Source organism: Aspergillus piperis, assembly GCF_003184755.1.
Source record: "Aspergillus piperis CBS 112811 unplaced genomic scaffold BO85scaffold_35, whole genome shotgun sequence".
Lineage (NCBI taxonomy): Eukaryota > Fungi > Ascomycota > Eurotiomycetes > Eurotiales > Aspergillaceae > Aspergillus > Aspergillus piperis.
Window position 1 is genome coordinate 27,698 of NW_020291625.1, and position 18,971 is coordinate 46,668.

At 52.0% G+C, this 18,971-nt stretch overlaps 6 protein-coding genes across 6 annotated transcripts; 2 read left to right on the forward strand and 4 right to left on the reverse strand.

Moving 5' to 3' along the window:
- Positions 1–2,274: 2,274 nt before the first annotated feature.
- sidD (nonribosomal peptide synthase SidD) lies at positions 2,275–8,588 on the forward strand (the record flags this gene model as incomplete). Its single annotated transcript, XM_025657405.1, has 2 exons — positions 2,275–2,616; positions 2,688–8,588. 2 exons carry the CDS (start codon positions 2,275–2,277, stop codon positions 8,472–8,474), a joined length of 6,129 nt encoding a protein of 2,042 aa, XP_025509986.1. The 3' UTR covers positions 8,475–8,588.
- BO85DRAFT_408580 (uncharacterized protein) lies at positions 8,563–10,302 on the reverse strand. Its single transcript, XM_025657406.1, has one exon. The coding sequence runs from the start codon at positions 10,239–10,241 to the stop codon at positions 8,862–8,864; it is 1,380 nt and encodes a 459-aa protein (XP_025509987.1). The 5' UTR covers positions 10,242–10,302; the 3' UTR covers positions 8,563–8,861.
- Positions 10,303–10,515: 213 nt separating this feature from the next.
- On the reverse strand, positions 10,516–12,501 carry BO85DRAFT_454283 (TPR domain protein). The gene has a single exon (XM_025661247.1). It carries the CDS (start codon positions 12,453–12,455, stop codon positions 10,989–10,991), a length of 1,467 nt encoding a protein of 488 aa, XP_025509988.1. The 5' UTR covers positions 12,456–12,501; the 3' UTR covers positions 10,516–10,988.
- Positions 12,502–12,662: 161 nt separating this feature from the next.
- BO85DRAFT_209857 (uncharacterized protein) lies at positions 12,663–14,092 on the forward strand. Its single transcript, XM_025654608.1, has one exon. The coding sequence runs from the start codon at positions 12,865–12,867 to the stop codon at positions 13,966–13,968; it is 1,104 nt and encodes a 367-aa protein (XP_025509989.1). The 5' UTR covers positions 12,663–12,864; the 3' UTR covers positions 13,969–14,092.
- An 814-nt stretch (positions 14,093–14,906) lies between these two features.
- BO85DRAFT_472921 (DUF3632 domain-containing protein) lies at positions 14,907–15,820 on the reverse strand (the record flags this gene model as incomplete). Its single annotated transcript, XM_025662587.1, has 2 exons — positions 15,402–15,820; positions 14,907–15,340 (listed from the first exon to the last, which is right to left on the reverse strand). Exons 1-2 carry the CDS (start codon positions 15,793–15,795, stop codon positions 14,907–14,909), a joined length of 828 nt encoding a protein of 275 aa, XP_025509990.1. The 5' UTR covers positions 15,796–15,820.
- A 385-nt stretch (positions 15,821–16,205) lies between these two features.
- ugd2 (putative UDP-glucose dehydrogenase Ugd1) lies at positions 16,206–18,453 on the reverse strand. Its single transcript, XM_025661248.1, has 4 exons — positions 18,121–18,453; positions 17,735–18,054; positions 17,549–17,686; positions 16,206–17,500 (listed from the first exon to the last, which is right to left on the reverse strand). The coding sequence occupies exons 1-4, from the start codon at positions 18,332–18,334 to the stop codon at positions 16,556–16,558; spliced, it is 1,617 nt and encodes a 538-aa protein (XP_025509991.1). The 5' UTR covers positions 18,335–18,453; the 3' UTR covers positions 16,206–16,555.
- Between the last annotated feature and the right edge of the window lie 518 nt (positions 18,454–18,971).

The window sequence follows — 18,971 nt, forward strand, 5'->3', positions numbered from 1 at the left end:
TGATGTGTTAGATGAAGTTGCCTTGTGTTAAAATCAAGTAGAATAATGTGTGTAGAGTAGTAGGTGTGCGTAAAAGGTTGAGCCAAAATTCCAGAAACAATCACTGCAGCTAGGCTTGGCTTATGTACTTTGTAATCTCTTATCTTCACGGCAGTTGACAGTGTGGCTATCACCGGAACCAAGTACTCCCGGGAATGGACTCCTCGGCTGTTTCAAGAATTTTGGGATGTTGAGGGTGCTGGTGGGGTTCATCAGATAATGAGTGAGACAATTTTCTATGGATGTATGGTAAGCGGGTGACAGTCGGACACTGAAAGGGTATTTCTGAATACGCAGTATTTCGAAGGCGGTAATGGATGGTGTGTGGATACCTAGGCAGACCCTAATGCACTTGTCGTATTCTTGATCCACCGGCGGATAAAAGAAATCATCCGAGAGAAAGCGAGATGTCTCCGGCGGTTGTAGCCGTCGGTATATGCAAGATGCGGTGATGCCTTAGTTGTTGCGATGCCAACCTGCATACTGGAAGCGACATAGACGGAGGCCCGTAACTACATCAGCTATTCCTGAGCTTTACAGTGATCTCTCTATATCTCAATAGGTATTTTGTTTATTGTTCTTCTTCGGTCAAGATTTTATAATGATACAATAGAGGCCAATATACAAATATTGGGGAGTCGCTGGACACCGTCTGCAAGCTATAACTGCCTGGTTATCCTACATTAGCTGAAACTTTCCTACATGCGACACCAACCCAAGTCAGTATCTGAATCCGAGTAAATGCCACGTGCGAGACGAGTGGACTCTGATTGTGGACTCGAGATTCCTCAGAGCCGAAATCTCCTACTTTGAGGTCTCCTACTCCAAACTCCATACTCCGTAAATCAACAGATTATCAGATTAGATCAGATACTCGGCGATAACGCTCGTTCGGGCTAGGCAGCGCGATTATCATACGACTCGGACAATGGTGGCATCTTTAGATACCAAAAGAATAGTCTCAGACGTTGCTACCCAGTATAGCTTGAACAAAGAGAAAAGTAACAAAAATGGGGGAAAAGAACAAAAAAAGGAAAAAGAAAAAAAAAAAAAAAGAAATATGGTGCGCAGCGCACTGTGCAGAACCCAGTTGCTACCCCCTGCATCAAGCTGCGCTGTAGCTTGATCAGAATATCCCATTGAACGAGAGTATCTGCATCTCCCATGGCTCGGAGAATTAATTCGTATGAGGGATTAATCTCGACAATCCTACCTCCTCACCCAAACTAACCTGTTTCGGATACCTTAACCAGCTAAATTCCTGGTGGTCTGTGGACCTGCAGCTATCTGATCTGATTAGTTTTATCAATCACCAACCCCACTTGTCACATACTAGCGCTGTTACTAGTGTCATTGACACTTACTAGCTCAGATACATTTCTTACATACACCACAAACGACCTGTTATCCATCACCCCCACTCAACGACAAATATCCTGATAACTGGACCCACGGGTCGCTCATTTCCGACAGACCTATGTAACAGTAACACAGTAACTAGGCTAGTCAAGAAGACAATAAACAATTAACCAATTCTATGACTCATATTAATTCCATCGCTGCAAATTACGTAGTATAACCCTTACCCTAAGTTCCAGTCCTCGCAAAAGACCGGATCCTACCAAGCAACTTAGATCAGATAACTTTTTCCCAGTTACACTTCTCACGCCTGCGGGCTAAATCATGTCATGCCGTGTCTCACTAATTCTCGGCTAGACGCTTGGCATACGTGGTCTGTGCAAAATTCTTTTGCCTGGTAACTTTCACAAGCCGGCTTGTCTGTCCGTTGGTGCCCGTTTGATCTCGTGTTCCAGTGCTGCAAACTGCAGTATACCCGCAGCCGTGGTGGATTCCACCGCCGATCTCGGTAGTATCATAATAAATGATGATAATCTTAGGACTGGGGGAGCTGTAAAACTTCACGGGATGTTCGGAAGAGGGTCAGTAGTAATCTGATCCGTTTGTGTTTTCTGGGACCTCGGATCAGATAATAATAATAATATACATGGTGTCCACCTTCCGTGCGTTGGGCACTTATTGAACTTGACCCTGGGTGAAATAATTGCATTGAGATTGAAGACATTCAGTGGTTCCTAACTACTTGCCCCTCTTTTTCCCCCTCTCTCTTTTCTCGCCTCTCATTCTCCTCCCACGCAGCTGGACTGGATTTTACTAAATTGCCGAATGGGCAACACACACACTACAAGTCCGCAGGGACAAGAAGATTCACACGATATGGCAGGCGTACATACACTAGAGGCCGCCGGCCTGGGTGCCGATACTACCCCCTCAGGAATGAAGGAAGAGCTTCTCCTTGTTTCGTGGCTCATTGTGCTCTTGCGTACGAGAGAAGATGGCCAGGCATCTTTTGAATGGGCCTACAAGGGCGATGAGGCCAGTCCAGTCAACCGCTGTCTGTCGACAGAGGTAATGGCCGACTTGCGAAGCAGTGTGGGGCAGACTGCTGCTGCAATTGCTCGCAAGCGCACTACTACCCCCGAGACAGTTCCATCGACGTCACTTGCAGTGCTCCTCAGCACCAGCGCGCTGTCTCAGACCACTGAGGAGCCGAACGAGGTAAGCCGCGACCGCAACTCATATCGCCGTACCAACTATAAGAGAACCAGGCTAATGAGATAAACGCACAGGGCATCATCCACCTGGAAGCGTGCTATAATGCCAATAATCTCGAAATCAAGCCTGTTTGGCACTCCGAAGTGATTCTCCCCTATACCCTTACCCGCCACATCAACAGCCTCATCGACACGGTGCAACTGGTCCTCTCGAACCCCGATGCCACTATTGAAGAGTGCCTCCGTCCGACCGCCAGCGACATCTCTGACATTTGGTCATGGAACCACAAACTCCCTCCAGCATACGACTTCGGCATGCACGAAGTGATCTCGGAACAAGCCCGCAAAACTCCCGACAAGGTCGCAATTGACTCCTGGGATGGCAGTCTCACCTACGGCGTGATCGAGCGGTATTCGACGTATGTCGCCATGAAGATCCAAGAAATGGGCGCGCAGCCGGAAGACTTCATCCCGGTGTGTTTCGAGAAGTCGCGCTGGACTATTGTTGCCGTGTTGGCTGTCATGAAGGCTGGGTGCACGTTTGCGATGATGGACCCTACCCTTCCACTGGCTCGGCTACAGAATATGGCGAAGCAAGTGAATGCACGAACAATGATTTGCTCGTCCATGCAGCAGGACCTGTCGAGAGAGATCATTCAGGATGGAGGGTTGTTTGTTGTGGAGGAGGGTGCGTTCCCGAATGTTCCCCCGCTGGAAGACACCCCAGTTTTACCCAAGGTTCCCTCAACCACCATTATGTACTTGATTTTCACTTCGGGAAGCACGGGAACCCCCAAGGGCGTCAAGGTCTCCCATGGTAGCTACACGAGTAGTGCGTTCCCCCGCGCCAAGGCTGTCGGGTATGATGAGAATTCAAGGGTCCTTGATTTCGCATCGTACGCGTTCGATGTCAGTATTGACAGCATGCTTCTGACACTGGGTAACAACGGCTGCCTTTGCATTCCGTCCGATGAGGACCGACTGAACGATATCAACGGCGTTATTCGCAATATGCGCGTCAACTATGCGGGTATTACCCCGTCCGTGGCCCGCATTTTAGAACCGGATGTTATTGCGTCGCTCAGCGGGCTGGGATTGGGAGGTGAGGCTGCGTCGGCCCGTGATGTGACAGTCTGGGGTCAGGAGACGAGGATTATTATTGGATACGGGCCGTGTGAGTGCACGATTGGATGCACGGTGAATAGCAGCGCAGCCACCGGGAGGGACTATATCTCCATCGGAACTGGCAATGGTGCGGCTATCTGGATCGTGAATCCTAATGACCATGATGAGCTGATGCCGGTCGGTGCGGTGGGTGAATTGCTGGTGGAGGGTCCAATTGTCGGCCAGGGCTACCTGAATGATCCTGAGAAGACGGCGGCGGCATTTATTGAGGACCCGAAGTGGCTGGTGGCCGGCCATCAGGGCTACGCTGGACGTCACGGAAGGATGTACAAGACTGGAGATCTCGGAATGTATGATCCCGATGGATCTGGAGGTATCGTTTTCGCGGGACGAAAGGATACCCAGGTTAAGCTGCGCGGACAGCGTGTCGAACTGGGAGAGATCGAGAGTCAGCTCAAGGCCAGACTGCCGTCGGAAGCCACAGTCATTGCGGAGGTGATTGTGCCTCAGGGATCCGGCGGCCAGGCGACCCTGGTAGCCTTTGTTGCCTCTCAAGCCAGTAAGGGCATCGACAACACCGAAGTTACCTCGGTAGAGCTTCCGGAGGAGCTGAGCAAGACACTGTCTCAGGCCGATGCGGAGGTAAAGAAGGTATTGCCCCGGTACATGGTGCCTACAGCATACATCCCCGTCAGTCATGTTCCGGTCTTGATCTCCGGCAAGACGGATCGTCGACGACTGCGTCAGTTTGGCGCCACTGTGGACCTGCGCGAGCTGGATCAGGGTGCGGCGAGCACCGCCCATCGAGAGCTTACTGAGCTGGAGCAGCGTCTGCGACAGGCCTGGAGTCAGACCTTGAAGGTTGACGCCGAGACCATCCGGCCAGACGACAACTTCTTTGCCCTGGGTGGTGACTCTTTGGCTGCGATGAGACTGGCATCAGTTTGTCGGGCGCAAGGCCTGGATCTGTCAGTCGCCAACACGTTTGGTCATCCTACTCTGTCTGCTATGGCCAGTAAGGTCCTTATCTGCGATGTCGAGACCCAGACCGAGATTCCGCCATTCTCGTTGATCTCCCAACCTGCCGAAAGCGCCTGTGAGGAGGCTGCCCAAGTATACGGGTTCGACAAAGCAGCCATCGAGGATATTTATCCCTGCACCCCAACGCAGGAGTCTCTGTTCACCTTCTCGCTCAAGTCAGTCAAGGCGTACGTTGCACAGAGATTGGCCTGCATTCCAGCCGACGTGGATCTCGACGCCTGGAAGCACGCCTGGGAGGAGGTCGTCTCAGCCATTCCAATCCTGCGCACCCGTCTGGCTCAGCTCCAGGAACCCGGCCTGCAGCAGGTCGTCCTCAAGGATGGAATCACTTGGAAGCACTCGACTGATCTAGCCCGGTACCTCGAGGAAGATCGTGATGAGAAGATGAACCTCGGAGAGAATCTTGCTCGCTATGCTATCATCGATCACCCCGCTGATGGCAAGCGATACATGGTCTGGACTGTCCACCATGTTCTTTATGATGGCTGGTCTGAACCCATCGTACTGAAGAAGGTCAGCGAGGTTCTGCAGCGCCAGCAGCCCAAGGTGGAGGCCCAGATGCGGGACTTCGTCAAATATGTGCGTGACACCGACGAAGCCGCTATGGAGGAGTTCTGGCGTCGCGAACTGAAAGGCGCTGTCGGACCTCAGTTCCCGCGTCTGCCTTCGCGAGACTACCTGCCCATCCCAGATGGTATGATCGAACGGCACATCAACCTGGAGACGAATTCTGGGTCTCCTTTCACCATGGCTACCCTTATCCGGGCTGCTTGGGCACTCGTGGCGTCTCAGTACACCGGCAACGATGACGTTGTCTTTGGCGAGACGCTCACTGGTCGAGACATTCCGCTGGCGGGTGTTGAGAGCATTGTCGGTCCCTTGATTGCCACAGTTCCGGTGCGGATCCATATCAACCGCGCTGGCACCGTTGAATCGTACCTCCAGGCCGTGCAGCAAGGTATATTGTCTCGAACCCCGTACCAGCACATGGGTATGCAGAATATTCGTAAGGTCAGCCATGATGCCCAGCATGCCTGTGAAGCACCCACCGGATTAGTTGTGCAGCCGGAGCCCGAATACGCGGGCAGCGAGCTTGGCTTCGAGGTTGGGGACGTGGTGCGCGAAGCCCTTCATTTCAACCCCTACCCGCTCATGCTGGGCTGTGGTATCAAGAAGGGTGGCTTCCGCATCTGCGCCAGCTTTGACAGCAGTCTCGTTGAAATTTCGCAGATGGAGCGCATCCTTGCGCAGATCGAAGTTGCTTGCTCGCAGCTGAGCCAAGGTCTCACCCGGAGGATTGACGAGATCTCCTGTCTCCCAGAGGCCGAATTGAATCAGATCTGGCACTGGAACCAAACACCCCCGCTGTCCTTGAACGAGTCTTCGAAGAGACTTCGCGCCGAAGAGGGCATCAAGGAAGGGTCTAAGTACCCTCCTGCTGTGGTCCCTTGGGTTTGTGATGCACGCAATCCATCCCTCCTCTCACCCATTGGCTGCGTTGGCGAGCTCTGGCTGGAAGGAGCTATTCTTGCTGGCGAGACGGTAGACTCCCCTGCATGGCTTGTGTCGGGTAGTTCTGGGTACTCTGGTCGGACTGGACGGGTGCAGGCTACCGGAGACCTGGTCCAGTGGCGCGAGGATAGTAGCCTGGTGTTTGTAGGTCGGAAGGAGAATGTCGTGTCGGTAAAGGGACACGCCGTTAATGTTGCGGAGGTTGAAGCCCAATTCACCAAAAACCTTCCTTCTACTGTTCGTGCCGCTGCGGCCGTGTCCCAGCCATCGTCTGAGCTGGAGCCCGAGTTGGTCGTCTTCATCGAGCAGCCAACTTCCATCCAAGATGGTCTGGAGCTACTGCCTACCCAACAGGAAATCCGCTGCGATGCGGACTCCCAAAGCTTTGAGGCAACTGTCTGTGCCTCGATCTCCGTGAGCCTGGCCGTGGCATTGAAGAAGCTCGACAAGTTTATCCACGACTCACTCCCATCCTACATGGCGCCCTTTGCCTACATTGTGGTGGACCGGGTGCCCAACCATAACGTCCTCAACCAACTCGCCTCCAGCATTCCGCGCGACATGCTCGTTCAACTGAGGGATGCCTTTAAGCAGGCATTGGCCAAGGCCGCCGCGCAGACCAACCTGACACCTTCCGAGGCCATCCTCCGGTCCGCGTGGGCCGCCACCCTCAAGCTCAGCCCCGAACAAATCGACGTTGATGACAACTTCTTCCGCCTAGGCGGTGACTCCGTTCTTGCTATGAAGCTTGTATCCAGCCTGCGTGCCCAAGGACACGGTCTGACCGTGGCCGATATCTTCCAACGCATGCGTCTCGGGGATGCTGCTAAGGCGCTGCGGGTGAATGTTGTATCAAAGGAAGAGAAGGTCCAGCCTTACCATCCGTTCTCGACTATTGGCCAGAAAGACAACCTGGAGTCCTTCTTGTCCGAGGTGATCCGTCCCCAGCTGACGAACCCTGAGTGGTCTATTCGCGACGTCCTCCCAGTCACCGACATCCAAGCCCTCGATGTCCGCGGCACTGTTCAGGCACCGCGCACTTCCATCCAATACACCATGTTGTACTTCGACCAGGACATCAACCGCGAGCAATTGCACCGGGCCTGCCACGAGATCGTCAAGGCGCACGACATCCTGCGCACCGTCTTCGTCGAGCACGGTTCCAGCTTCCTCCAAGTTGTTCTCGATGATATCACAGCCCCCATGGCGATTCACCAGACCACATCCACTCTGGAAGACGAAGTCAACTCGCTCTGTAAGACACACTCCGAGACCGCCTTCCAGCTCGGCTCCTCTTTCACCCAATTCCTTCACATCGAACACACCCCGACCCAGCAATCCTGCCTCATCCTCGGTCTCTCGCACGCCCAATACGACGGCGTCTCTCTACCCTTGCTCCTCCGCGACCTCGAAACCCTCTACACATCCGGCCAAATCCCCACCCCGACTCCCTTCTCCTCCTACATCTCACACACCCTCTCGCCGACTCCTCAGACCAAAGCCCTCACCTACTGGAAGAACCTCCTCCAAGGATCTACCCCCTCCGTTCTTCCAACTCAACAACAACAAGGCTCAAAATCCATTTTCCACACCGCTCCCATCCCCCTTCCCTTCCCCTTCAACCTCGAAGGAATCACAACCGCCACCCTCCTCACCTCCTCCTGGGCACTCCTCCTCGCCCGCCGTCTCCAAACTCAAGACATCACCTTCGCGACCGTCACCTCGGGCCGAACCCTCTCTTCCCTCCCCAGCCCAGATTCTATCGTCGGCTCCTGCTACCAGCTTACGCCCACCCGAGTCCAAATCCAACCCAGCTGGCAGGCAATGGACTTCCTGCGCACCGTGCAGTCGCAGGCTGCGGAATCTGCCGAGTATGATTTCCTGGGTCTAGACAAGATTGGCAATGCTCTGAACTGGGACAAGAGTGTTGGGTCTGTGGTTCATCACCAGGACTGGGATGATTTCGATGAGATGCCATTTGCCGGAGGCAAGTGCAAGGTTGATATTTTGAACCCGGATGGTGATGCGGCCGACCCGATGAAGGTTGTTTCGTTTGTTAAGGAAGGTGTCATGCATGTTGGTGTTGTAGGATGGGAGGGAGAGGAGACTGTTGTGGATGAGGTTTTGAATGAGTTGGTTGGTGTTGTTGGGGAATTGGTTGGTGGTGGTGAGGTGAGGGTTTGATTGTCTGATCTTTTTGTTATTTGCGTATGTTTGAATGTTGCATATATATCATTTGAATAGAGTTTTGAGTCTTTAGCAAAGTAGCTACGATAATACAATGGCTTTATTATTTTTATTACTTTTCTAGTCTGGGAGATGGAGCCGGGGAGTAAGTGGTCACGTAGGTATATGATGCCGCCACTTACGAAATCGGTTGTGTACATTATGCTCAATGGTAGCGTTCAGCCTCGTTGGCGAACTGTCTCTCGAGTGCTACTGAAAATACATACATCCCATACAAAGAGCCAGGCCTCTAAGGAACTATTCGACTGTGTCGTAAGCCATGTCAGAAGACCCGTCGTGACAGGGCATATAGTCCCACAATCAAACCAGGCTTTTGCAATAGGATCAGTCGACGTCCACCTTCCACAGCGCTGACGCATCAAACATCGTCTCCTCCATCCAACATCCCAACTCTTCCAGACCCAATACCTCTCTCAAGTACCGTCTTGCCAGCTCTCTCTGTCCGTTCGCCCGGCCCAGGTAAAACACTGCATCTTCCGCCGGGTTCGCATGTGCGGCCCGAATCTGCTGCGGCAAATGCTCCATCAAAATCAACAGCCAGCGCCCAAATGCGTTATTCAAGCTCACAGCCCATTCTGTAATCTCCGAATCATCGGCCGGAACAGACTCCGCACTAGCGCGCACGAGAAGCTGGAAGAACGTCGTGTCATGCCGGGCGAACCGGACAGCCGTGCGAAAATGTTCTGCGGGGAGGACGTAAGGAACAGCAGTAGTTGGATTGAGGGACTGGTTCTCGCTGCGGAAGTGGTATTCATCGATCTTGAGGAGGGTGGATAAAGCGGCTGTGTTGTTTTCGATGAGGGCATTGTGGATGCCGATTTGCAGGGATTCATGGGACACAGAGACAGTCGGTTTGACGAGGTCGGCGCGGTTCAAACCGCTGGCTATGCGGAGGAGTTCGAGGTAGGTGACGTGATCAGGGCTAGAGAGGTCTTCGACGAGTTTATCGGGGATAAGAAGAACGCCTAGGACGGGGTAGGTCGTTGATTGGTTGGTTTCACGGTGGGTGATTGTTACTGAGACTAGGGGTGCTACAGTAAGGGTGTAGTGATTGGCACCGTTGCTGTCGGTTCCTTCGAAGACGCGAGTGTCTTCTTTCTGAGCGAGGAATCGGGTCAATGATTCTTGATCATATGGGGCCATGCTGATTCCTGCACCGAACCAGTGTCGTTGAATGGTGAGGTTCATAAGGTCCGGTAGCTGCGCCAGAAGCCGCTGTATTGTGCACCATTTGCAGCGAAGGATGGTGTCCTGGAGGTGTCTCCGCTCCGCATGGCTGAGAGGGTGGTAATCGACAGGTCGGAGAATCCTGGATATTGCGGCCTCTGGGGCCTGACTTCTAACTGCTGTAGTAGCAGACGAGTCATCCCAAAACGCCAACAGGATCAACGCTCTGTATATGCGCTCACTCGAAACGGTTGCGCCTAGGGCTGAGGAACAGCGAGCGAAGTTCACATTGAGAGAGTATAGGAAGATCTTTTCAATCAACTCGACGGGGAGGGATTCCAGGATCGATTGCCGGGGTTTGGTGGGTTTGACGACGAGTAGACGAGCTCGTTTGTGGCTTCGCGCCTGAGATGATTCGAGCTTGGTCTGGTGAGATATCATGGGTCGCCCACCCTTGGGTCCACTGGGTTTTGGTTTGGGGGCTCCATCATCAGGGTATTTTCTCCTGCGACCGCGAACCCGTATGGGCGTGAGCATACCCGGCTAAGTATTTTCAGCTGCACTGCTTGGTGTGCTTCATCCATCCATATCTAGTGACTTGCTTAAGCATGGAAGAGAGCTTGGAAAGTCGAGGCATCGGAAATTGTTCTGGAACAGAGGCCCCGGTCCTACTTTGATCCGATAATTCCCCTCCCGAAGTAAGATAAATACTCCGTGCAGGTACCGGCTTATGGCTTCAAGCTACAATTGGGCATGACCCATGGATGGCAACTCAGGGAACATTGGCCTGCGTTGAAAGGAACCAGAGAGGTCTTGGGGAAGAAGAGAGTATATTCTGAACGTGATCACATGGCTTCACCACCAAGATTTACTGTACAGTTTTGAGAGAAAGCTAGTAGATACATCGCTAGTGAAGGTTACGGGGGGTGACAGATAGCTCGAGACGTGTGCCAGGCAGATCCGATATGCCAGAGGAAAGGAAGTAGGGTAGCCCCTAGGTCATCCATCACAGCCCGTCACAATATCGTTGCTTCAAGACAACGAAGCGCCTGCACCTAACTCAGCGGCTCGAACAGGTCAAAAAGTCCGCAATGAATCAAATGGTTACTTTCAGACGCTGACTCACTGATATGTTGCCTTGTAGGCTGGGATAGTGGTTGACGACGCCACGTTTCGACCCCCAATAAGAAGGCAGTGACATTACGTCCGCATGCTGGTGGATATTGGTCTTGATCAGCCCCGTCAACACAATCCTCCTAATTTGATTTGCATCCATCAGTTCAATCATTTCTTCTTCTTTTCGAGATCCTTAATCAGCCTTGAGACATCCTCCGCATCAGAACTAAGTTCTAGGCGGTTGTAAAGATCCTTGGCCTCATAATAATACTTCAGTGCCTCCTCTGGTTTATTATGGAACACTGCCAACTGTCCCAGCATAACCTTAGCCGACGCACAGCTGTAATCGCACTCCACAGAATCTTCGGAAGGTTCGACCTTCTCAGCCCTCTCGATCGCGCCCTGAGCCCACTTGCGTGCGGCCTCGATAGCCTCAGCACGCGAAACACCGGGGTCCGACGATGGTGCGACACCGTCTAGAGCTGGGTAGCCGATACAGCCACTGATGTTGTACATGAGGGTGACCTGCTTGCATGATGGAACCCCGCCTTCATTGGCATTGATGAGGTCAAAGGCGCGCAGATACAACGGCAAAGAAAGGTCCAACTTCCCCTTGGAGGCATAGTGTTGGCCCAACTCGGATAGAGCGGTTCCGATCTCCGTTAGAGTCAACCAGTTGCCACCGCCGATGGGGACCTTGGCTTGGTGTCGACGTTGCACTTCGCCGAGGGATAGTTGAACGGCAAATTCGAGCGCCTCTTCGGCCTTTTTGTCATCCTGGATATGATCACTCTTATATAGTTCCGCGAGCTTTACGGACATACCCACAACCTTGGCGAGAGTCTTCTCTACTTGTTCATACTCATAGATCTCCGCCTGCTTCATCTTCTCGTATGACTCTGCAATGGCGGGGTCGACCTTCATTGGCTCAGCGGCCAATTCGCCTTTCTCTGCGGAGGGCCCGCGGGCAAAGTAATAATCGCTTTCCCCCCTTTTGAATGCCTCTGTCTCCATATTCGTCTTCACCCAGTGATATGCATCTGCTCGTGTCTTCTCCAAGACTTGAATAGCAGCTGGCACTAGCCCCGCCATCTCTAGACACTTGGTTACCTGCAACCTGATTCCCATCACTTCGTCCGAGTAAGGGTGCATTTGCAGTTCCGCTGCTAACTTGATTGCCTCGCTATATGCGTCGATAGCTTTGACGGGATTCAGCTTCACGTCGGTATAGTAGATTGCCGTACGGAGACGTTCTGCAACCGGTGGCGGGAACTTGTGGTATTGCGGGCCGACTTCTGTGGCTTCCTTGTAGGCGATGTAGCTAAAGATTGCGGTTGCGGTGGCGACGGAGAGGAGTGCGAGGGGAAGGAGAATGGGGTTATTGCGCCAAATTCCACGGGAGGCTTCCTGGTAACCGCGCTTCATCTTCTGCGCGAAGGAGAGGGGACGAGTCTGGATGGTGGTGGCTTGGACGGTTCGTAGGAGAGATGTAGGAGCAGCACCCGTCGGCCGTGAACGGAGGATGGAGGGTATTGTGCGTGTCGAGAATGACGAGGATGAGAATGCATGTTGATGATGGCGATGTGCAAGGGTCCTTGGAATGGCGACAGCGCGCCGGGATGCTGCGCCTAACATTGTGGGATGTGTATCAAAACTTTCAGGTAGATAGCACCGAGCTATTCCTTAGTTGTTGTACGGACAAGACAAGAGACTCTGGAGCTGCGGAATGCGGAAGCGGGCCGGACAATGGATAGTCCGATTGGATCATCCCAGCTTCATGGCCGTCATAGTCACGTGCAAAGGGGTCGGGTCATTTGAGCTCTCGCGCGGAGGTCGTTTGACCTACAATTTATTTGTATTGATTGGCATATTTTTGGCCGCGACTACTGAGCCTCCGGGTCAGTGGATCAGTCCTTCATGTGGACCTATTGAAAACATATTCTCCCATTTCCCTCCCCCCTTTCCCCCTAACAGCCATCGATTGCCTCACGTCTCCAACCTTTGAAAAGCGAAAGACTGTACATCCCCGAGTATCCGCATAAGGATGGCCAAATCCGCCAGGCGAGGCCCCAAGGGCAAGGCCTCAGTTACTCCCTCCGCAACCTCGTCGGGAACTTCTACTCCTGGCTCGCAAACTGGCCCTATCCCTCCGTTCGTTCGAGCTCCGGAATCTCTGGAACCGCTCCTCGACTCGCTTTCTCCGCGCGAAGTCTACCTTATCCACGTCGATACCTGCCCGGTGGACATCAAGAAACAAACCTTTATCGTTCCTTGTGCAATCAATGCCATTGTTGTCGGTCTCCTTGCTCTCCGAGTCTACATGGTCCGCAACATGTATCCCGCCATGATAGCAGCGCTGGTCGGGATGAACAACTCTATGACGGTGGACACAACGACAATGGACTGGACCGAAGTTTTCATGGTGGCTCTACGTCGCATAGGAACTGTTCTTTTTGATTACTTCCTGTTTACTATGTTCCTGGCCTGGCCTATCCGCTTCCTCTTCGGGGCAGTCAGATGGCGACGCAACATCGGCTTCCAGCCACACGAGATTATTGTTCGGCGAAGCCAACCTGACATGACTCAGGGCCTCAAACGTGATCGCTGGATCCGTGAAGACGAGGAAACACGAGACAAGATCGTTGCGGCGGTCACGCCGGAGCGTATCAGAAAGACGGGATACCTACTTATAGATCAGGACTTCGACCTCGATTACAACGCCATGATCAAGGCTCACGAGATGGTCGACAATCCGAAATCGGACGATAAGGTCTCATTGGAAGAGTTCCGCACGGCAGTTTTGGTGAACACGGATGCCCATGGCTGGTTGATCTGGCATGTCGGAGATGAGAACGAAAGGAGTAACCCCGAAACAATCAATATCCCAGCCGACCCGGCCCGATCTGCCCAAAGAGACCAGATCTTGGTGTTTAAGGACAAATTGACCGCCATGGGCAAGGAGGACCTTTTCTACCGGTGGGTTGAGTTGGTCCAATACGAGAGTACCCAGCCGGGCGGGTTCACGCCGGAAAGGCAACAGTCTGCCATGCTTCAGGTAAAGCAGCTCTTCGAAGAAAACGATGTCGATTTCTCCAAGTTCTGGGAGGATGTGGGTGGATTGGAGGAGTTCACCGAGCAGCTTGATTAGTGACTGCATCTCCGCTTCGTATATGTATTTCTCTTCCATTCCATCCCTGTCTATCCAATCTATTACAGAGATCTTGAGGAAGTCAGGCGTTTGAAATCGCTCGAGGTGTGCGATTCGACTCACCTCTTCGAATCCCCTTGTGCTCCATGAGATGAGCCGAACTGCGGGTACCAGCCTGCTTATACGTCTATAATGCACCGGCGAACGCCTGCGAGGAGTGCCAATAAGAACACAGGCAAGGACAATACCTACGGCAAGCTCTTTACGGCAATAGAGGACGCAAGCTTCCGGTGACGCTGCTCTGATAGCGGGAGATTCGTATCACCCTGATAATCGGTTCCTTCTTGCTTTCCTCTCAACTCCGTCAATCGACTCTTGGCAGCCGCCAACTTCACTAGACTATTGGTGCCAGAAAAATTTACCCAAGACGATCGCGTAGGAGTATCCGAACGGACGGGAATCCCGCCTCCGCCCATAACTGGGCACCGGGTTTGGTACCTTGCAGCTGACTACAGCGACGGGCGCCGCGGAAACAAAGTGGGATTAGCCTGCGTGATTTGCAGGAGGATGGTTGATGACCTTTCTTGGGGGTGGTGGAATTGTTTTATAGATTGAGGTCTTGTCTCCAGAATGTATGTTGTATACCGTGTATTAAAGCTGCGTATGCTCTTGAAGAGCGAAGGTACTGCTTAATGGACTATTTCAAGAGGAAAGGGAGCTGCACGCATGTTCTTCAATTTGTCGGGACATATTAGCAATAAGAATACTCCTGTTAGCTCGAGAGTAGCATATACCATATCTATGGAAGTCAATAGCACAAATACAGCACAATACCACCTGCTGCCCATCGTCTGGCTGACGGCTTGGGCTTGCAGCCGTCATCACTATCATTTTGCGTCTCCGTGGATTCTCTAGCATGATTCTTATTGATTGGTTTCTTACTTTTCGTGTTCTGCTTTCTTAATCTCTTCCAACGCCTTCCGTATCATCTCCTGCGTACTTTCCCTAGGAAACTCCCGCTGTGCCGCCCTCAGTCCATCTTTCCAAAGGCGCCATCTATCCATGTGCATATCTCGGCGCGGAGTTTGGTCCTCATCCCCGAAGAGCCGTCCAGCCTGACAGTTCTCCCATACGCGCTGACCGGCGTATATATACCAGATACATGCCGTGCGTACGGCCTCCTCTATCAACGGCCCTTCCTCAAACGCTGATCGACACGAATAGAATGCATACAGCGATGCGTCTAAATAATGGCAGAGGTATTCTGCTCTTCTCGTAAGGTGCGCCATGAAGGAATTGCGGTTCTCCCATTCCTGAAGGTCACTTGGAGGATACTCCTTCTGGGGATCTTCATCTACCTGCCGGGCATATTCTGACGGATTTAGTTGCGGGATTAACCAACAAAATGAGTAAGGGGGGTAGGGATGATGTACCAGGCGTGAAGTTGAAATAATAGAAATCAGTTAAATATATGCTGAGGTATGGAACCTCAGTCCATAGCTTGAGATCAACGGCTGTTGGCTCTTCGCCTGTGGCAGGATCAATAACCTTGGTACGGTGCAGCTCGAAAATAAAGTCGATGAGTTTGTCCTGCTCATCTGCTGGAGTGATGTTGGCGGTGTCCACAACTTTGGTCATGGCATACCACGTATGATTACCATCGATATCAGAGGGTGATTCGGATTCCTGTCTCTCCTGATGTAAGACCTCGCGAACGCGAAGGAGATTCTGGACTGCCTCGGCGGGAGACACAGCAGCGTTTTGAACTAGCTCATCGATGACTGGGTATTCCGGTCGGGAAAATGAATCGTCATTGAGGGCTTTCATGGGGAGAGCTGGTTTGGGGGTCTAGGGATGGGGTTGGGAGACTGAAGGGAATCAGTGTTCCAGACATGTCTTGAGAGTTTTGAATAAAGGGCGTTGGGGCTGTGTAGAAGCGGCCAGTACTAAGAACTGTTCAGCCAACAACTATTTCCAACACGCCACCTTCGCCGTCCAGCACAAGAGCATAGTTTCATGTAAGGCTGCCCCACTTTACGCAAAGCAAGTCTCCTCATCTGATAGGTGAAATTTCATATCCTAAGGAGTATGGATGGTGCCGCTGGCCGGTAACTTGGCTACAGCCTCAAAGATCGCCCGGCCCCCATTTTTCTTGTGGAACTACTCGCCCTGCTAACCAATAGACAGAGATATGTAGTAGCATGAGATAAGTAGTATACAACCGTTCAATACTGAGTCACCATTCAAAACCCTCGTGTACTATAAGATCTTCGCCAATGCAGGCTAGAGCCCCCGCCTTTTACGTACCCTGGAACTGGCAGCCAATTAGCATATATAGACTTATTACAGTTAAACATGCCCGCAAGGCTGTACACAGTGGCTGTTGGTGGGATTCATAGCACTAAAACCAAAACAGAAAGCAGTGAACAATAACATCTAAATCGGTGACCCTAACACTCAAAGAGACTAAAAATCAAACATCAATCGCTCAACCACAGAATCATGACACCTGATAACCTCCATCTGCGCCACATGCTAAAGTAAATAAGCAGATCATAAAAGAACAGTTGTAGAGACATCACAAACATTACTTTGCTTCTACCTGCCTCACACCCACCTGCAACATCTTGAATCCCCACTGCTGCATCTTGAACTGGTCAAACACACCATACGGATCCAAGAACACCTTCGGGCTCTGCATCTGGCCCGCAATGCCCTGCCATCGAACCTTTTCATGTCCGAACGTCTCCCAATCCGTGTGAAGAATGACAGCACTGCATCCCGCGCATGCCGCCTCCACTGATTCAGCCACTGTGACCGTCTCAAGAGACGCATTGCTCGCACGCAGCGTGTTCTCCAACTGGCCTGCGGGTATAAACGGGTCATAAATTCCCACTTTTACCCCATTCCTCGACAAGTCTCGGACCAGACCCAGCGCCACAGAATACTGATTGTTGTTCTCCTTTGGGGTAAACCCCAGGATCGCAATCTTCAGCTCTGTGAGATCGCCGGATAACTGGGACAGGACGCGTTGGGAGATACGTCGGTTGTGCGAATCGTTCATGCGCAGGACAGCGCGCCAGTACTCTGCCACTTGCTGTAGTCCTAGCTCTCGGGCCAGATATACTAGGCAGAGAACCTCGGTCTGCAAGTGAGAGTTGCCGAATCCAAAGCCGACTCGTTGCGGTAGACCCAGGGTCTGGGTTATGTGGTTGATGTTGGCGTTGGTGGATTCGCATATAGCGCTGAGCGAGTGTAGACTGCTGATTTGCTGGGCGAGGAATGCGTTCGCGGCTATCTTGCCCAGTTCGGAAGACCATGCGTCCATTGTGATAATGCGCTCTTCTGAAACCCATGGGATGTAAAGCTTTTTTAGTGCGCTTAATGCTCCGGGTGACATGTCTTCCGAGAATATGTGCCCGATAATGATGCGGGGAGGGTAAAGGAGGTCATGAAGGGCTGTGCCTGGAACTAGAAAGTCGGGGTTGGATAGCACATCGAATGAAGCGGATGGAGATGCGGTTTTTCGCAGCTGCTTTCGTTAATATTTCATGGCTATGTTTGAGGGAAGAGCACTCACAATCTTCTTCATTCGCTGAACGACACCACATGGCGCTGTGCTCTTTTGCACGATAATCTTGTGGCCAGTTGAGACTTGAGCGATCGCTCGGATTGCAAATTCCAACTGCGACAGATCTAAGCGCTCCTTTTCGTCAATCTATACCAATGATCAGCTTTGTCTTCCAATTGCAAGCGGACATCTTACTGTTATAGTTGAGGATATCTCCGAACATAGAAAGACCAGGTCTGCTGCAGCCACGCCCGCGTGGATGTTTGTAGAAAATGTCAAGTTCGTCAGTTTCCTCTTTCGAGGCTGACTACTATCCGAAGCTATAGACTGATTCGGGACAGCCGACGCATCCAGACTGAGGCTTGATATCTCCTCAAACAACATCTCCTCCAGCCCAGGCTCAAACACCGGGGGGCGATCGGAGTTCCATGCATCAATGAGACCCGCATCATTGTCAACGACACTGAACTGGATGTGGGGATTCTGAGAAGCGAGTACAACCGCCGTCAATGCACCTGGCCGATATTAGCTATTCTTCTTCTAAGTTATACTGGACCGGAAGGCAATAGCAGCGCGCTTACCCACATGCCCAGCGCCAATGATACAAGCACTCCGAACGTCCTCAACTTTCTTACTCTCCAACGGCTGAAGCTCGGTCTCATCCACACTATCAGAGTAGGTATGACCCTTCACGACAACCGGCGGCTCAGCACTTTCGATGGTCTTATAGCGACGTCGCGAAAAAAACAAAGTTATACTCGCCAGGACGAAGAGTAGTGGAAAGAATGGCATCATGGCGGCACATCCGTATCATCAACTAAACGACAACTAACTGGCCACCCTCTCTCTCTCTCTTTCTCTTCCTACTCTCTTTTTCTTTCTCACCCCTTAACCGCCGACCGAAACACATGTTCAGCAAGAATTAAAACAAAGAGACAGCGAGCGAACGCGTTGTGGGTGGTTTGGGCGTGTCGTGGCCAAAAGGGCGGTCTGGTCGCAAAACTAGCCACTTCATCGCGAGCCCTCATTGCCCCAAAAAAATATCCGAATAGAATTACGGTCGCGCCATTGGACATGGGAGTTGTGTCCATCTACGTGGACGTGCTCGTGGCGCAACGAGAATCCACTTTGGACTAACACTACTGAACTACATTCCACAGTTGATTGGAACAGCGGGTCTGGATGATGATTGATTTACCTGGACCCACTACTCTCATTGAGGTGCTGTCCTATTTTAGTAAGGTAGCAGCCTCACTTTGTTTCTTCTTGGCGGTATGAGTTCATGTCAGTGAACTATTTTTAGTTAGTATGGATTGCATTTGCATGTGCTGCTTTTCAGGAAGATAACGTTCTTGTTCTTGATGCACATATCAATGAGGGATTCAACGTGCATTGCGAACAACGTGGGACTTGACTGCATGAGATGCGATAG

Bases quoted from the DNA above. Each gene is read 5' to 3' on its own strand.
- BO85DRAFT_408580 (XM_025657406.1), bottom strand. From the start codon at position 10,241: ATGCTCACGCCCATACGGGTTCGCGGTCGCAGGAGAAAATACCCTGAT.
- BO85DRAFT_454283 (XM_025661247.1), bottom strand. From the start codon at position 12,455: ATGTTAGGCGCAGCATCCCGGCGCGCTGTCGCCATTCCAAGGACCCTT.
- BO85DRAFT_209857 (XM_025654608.1), top strand. From the start codon at position 12,865: ATGGCCAAATCCGCCAGGCGAGGCCCCAAGGGCAAGGCCTCAGTTACT.
- ugd2 (XM_025661248.1), bottom strand. From the start codon at position 18,334: ATGATGCCATTCTTTCCACTACTCTTCGTCCTGGCGAGTATAACTTTG. The intron at 18,055-18,120 runs GTAAGCGCGCTG...AATATCGGCCAG, and splicing joins CATTGGCGCTGGGCATGTGG to GTGCATTGACGGCGGTTGTA. The intron at 17,501-17,548 runs GTGAGTGCTCTT...TAACGAAAGCAG, and splicing joins TTCAGCGAATGAAGAAGATT to CTGCGAAAAACCGCATCTCC.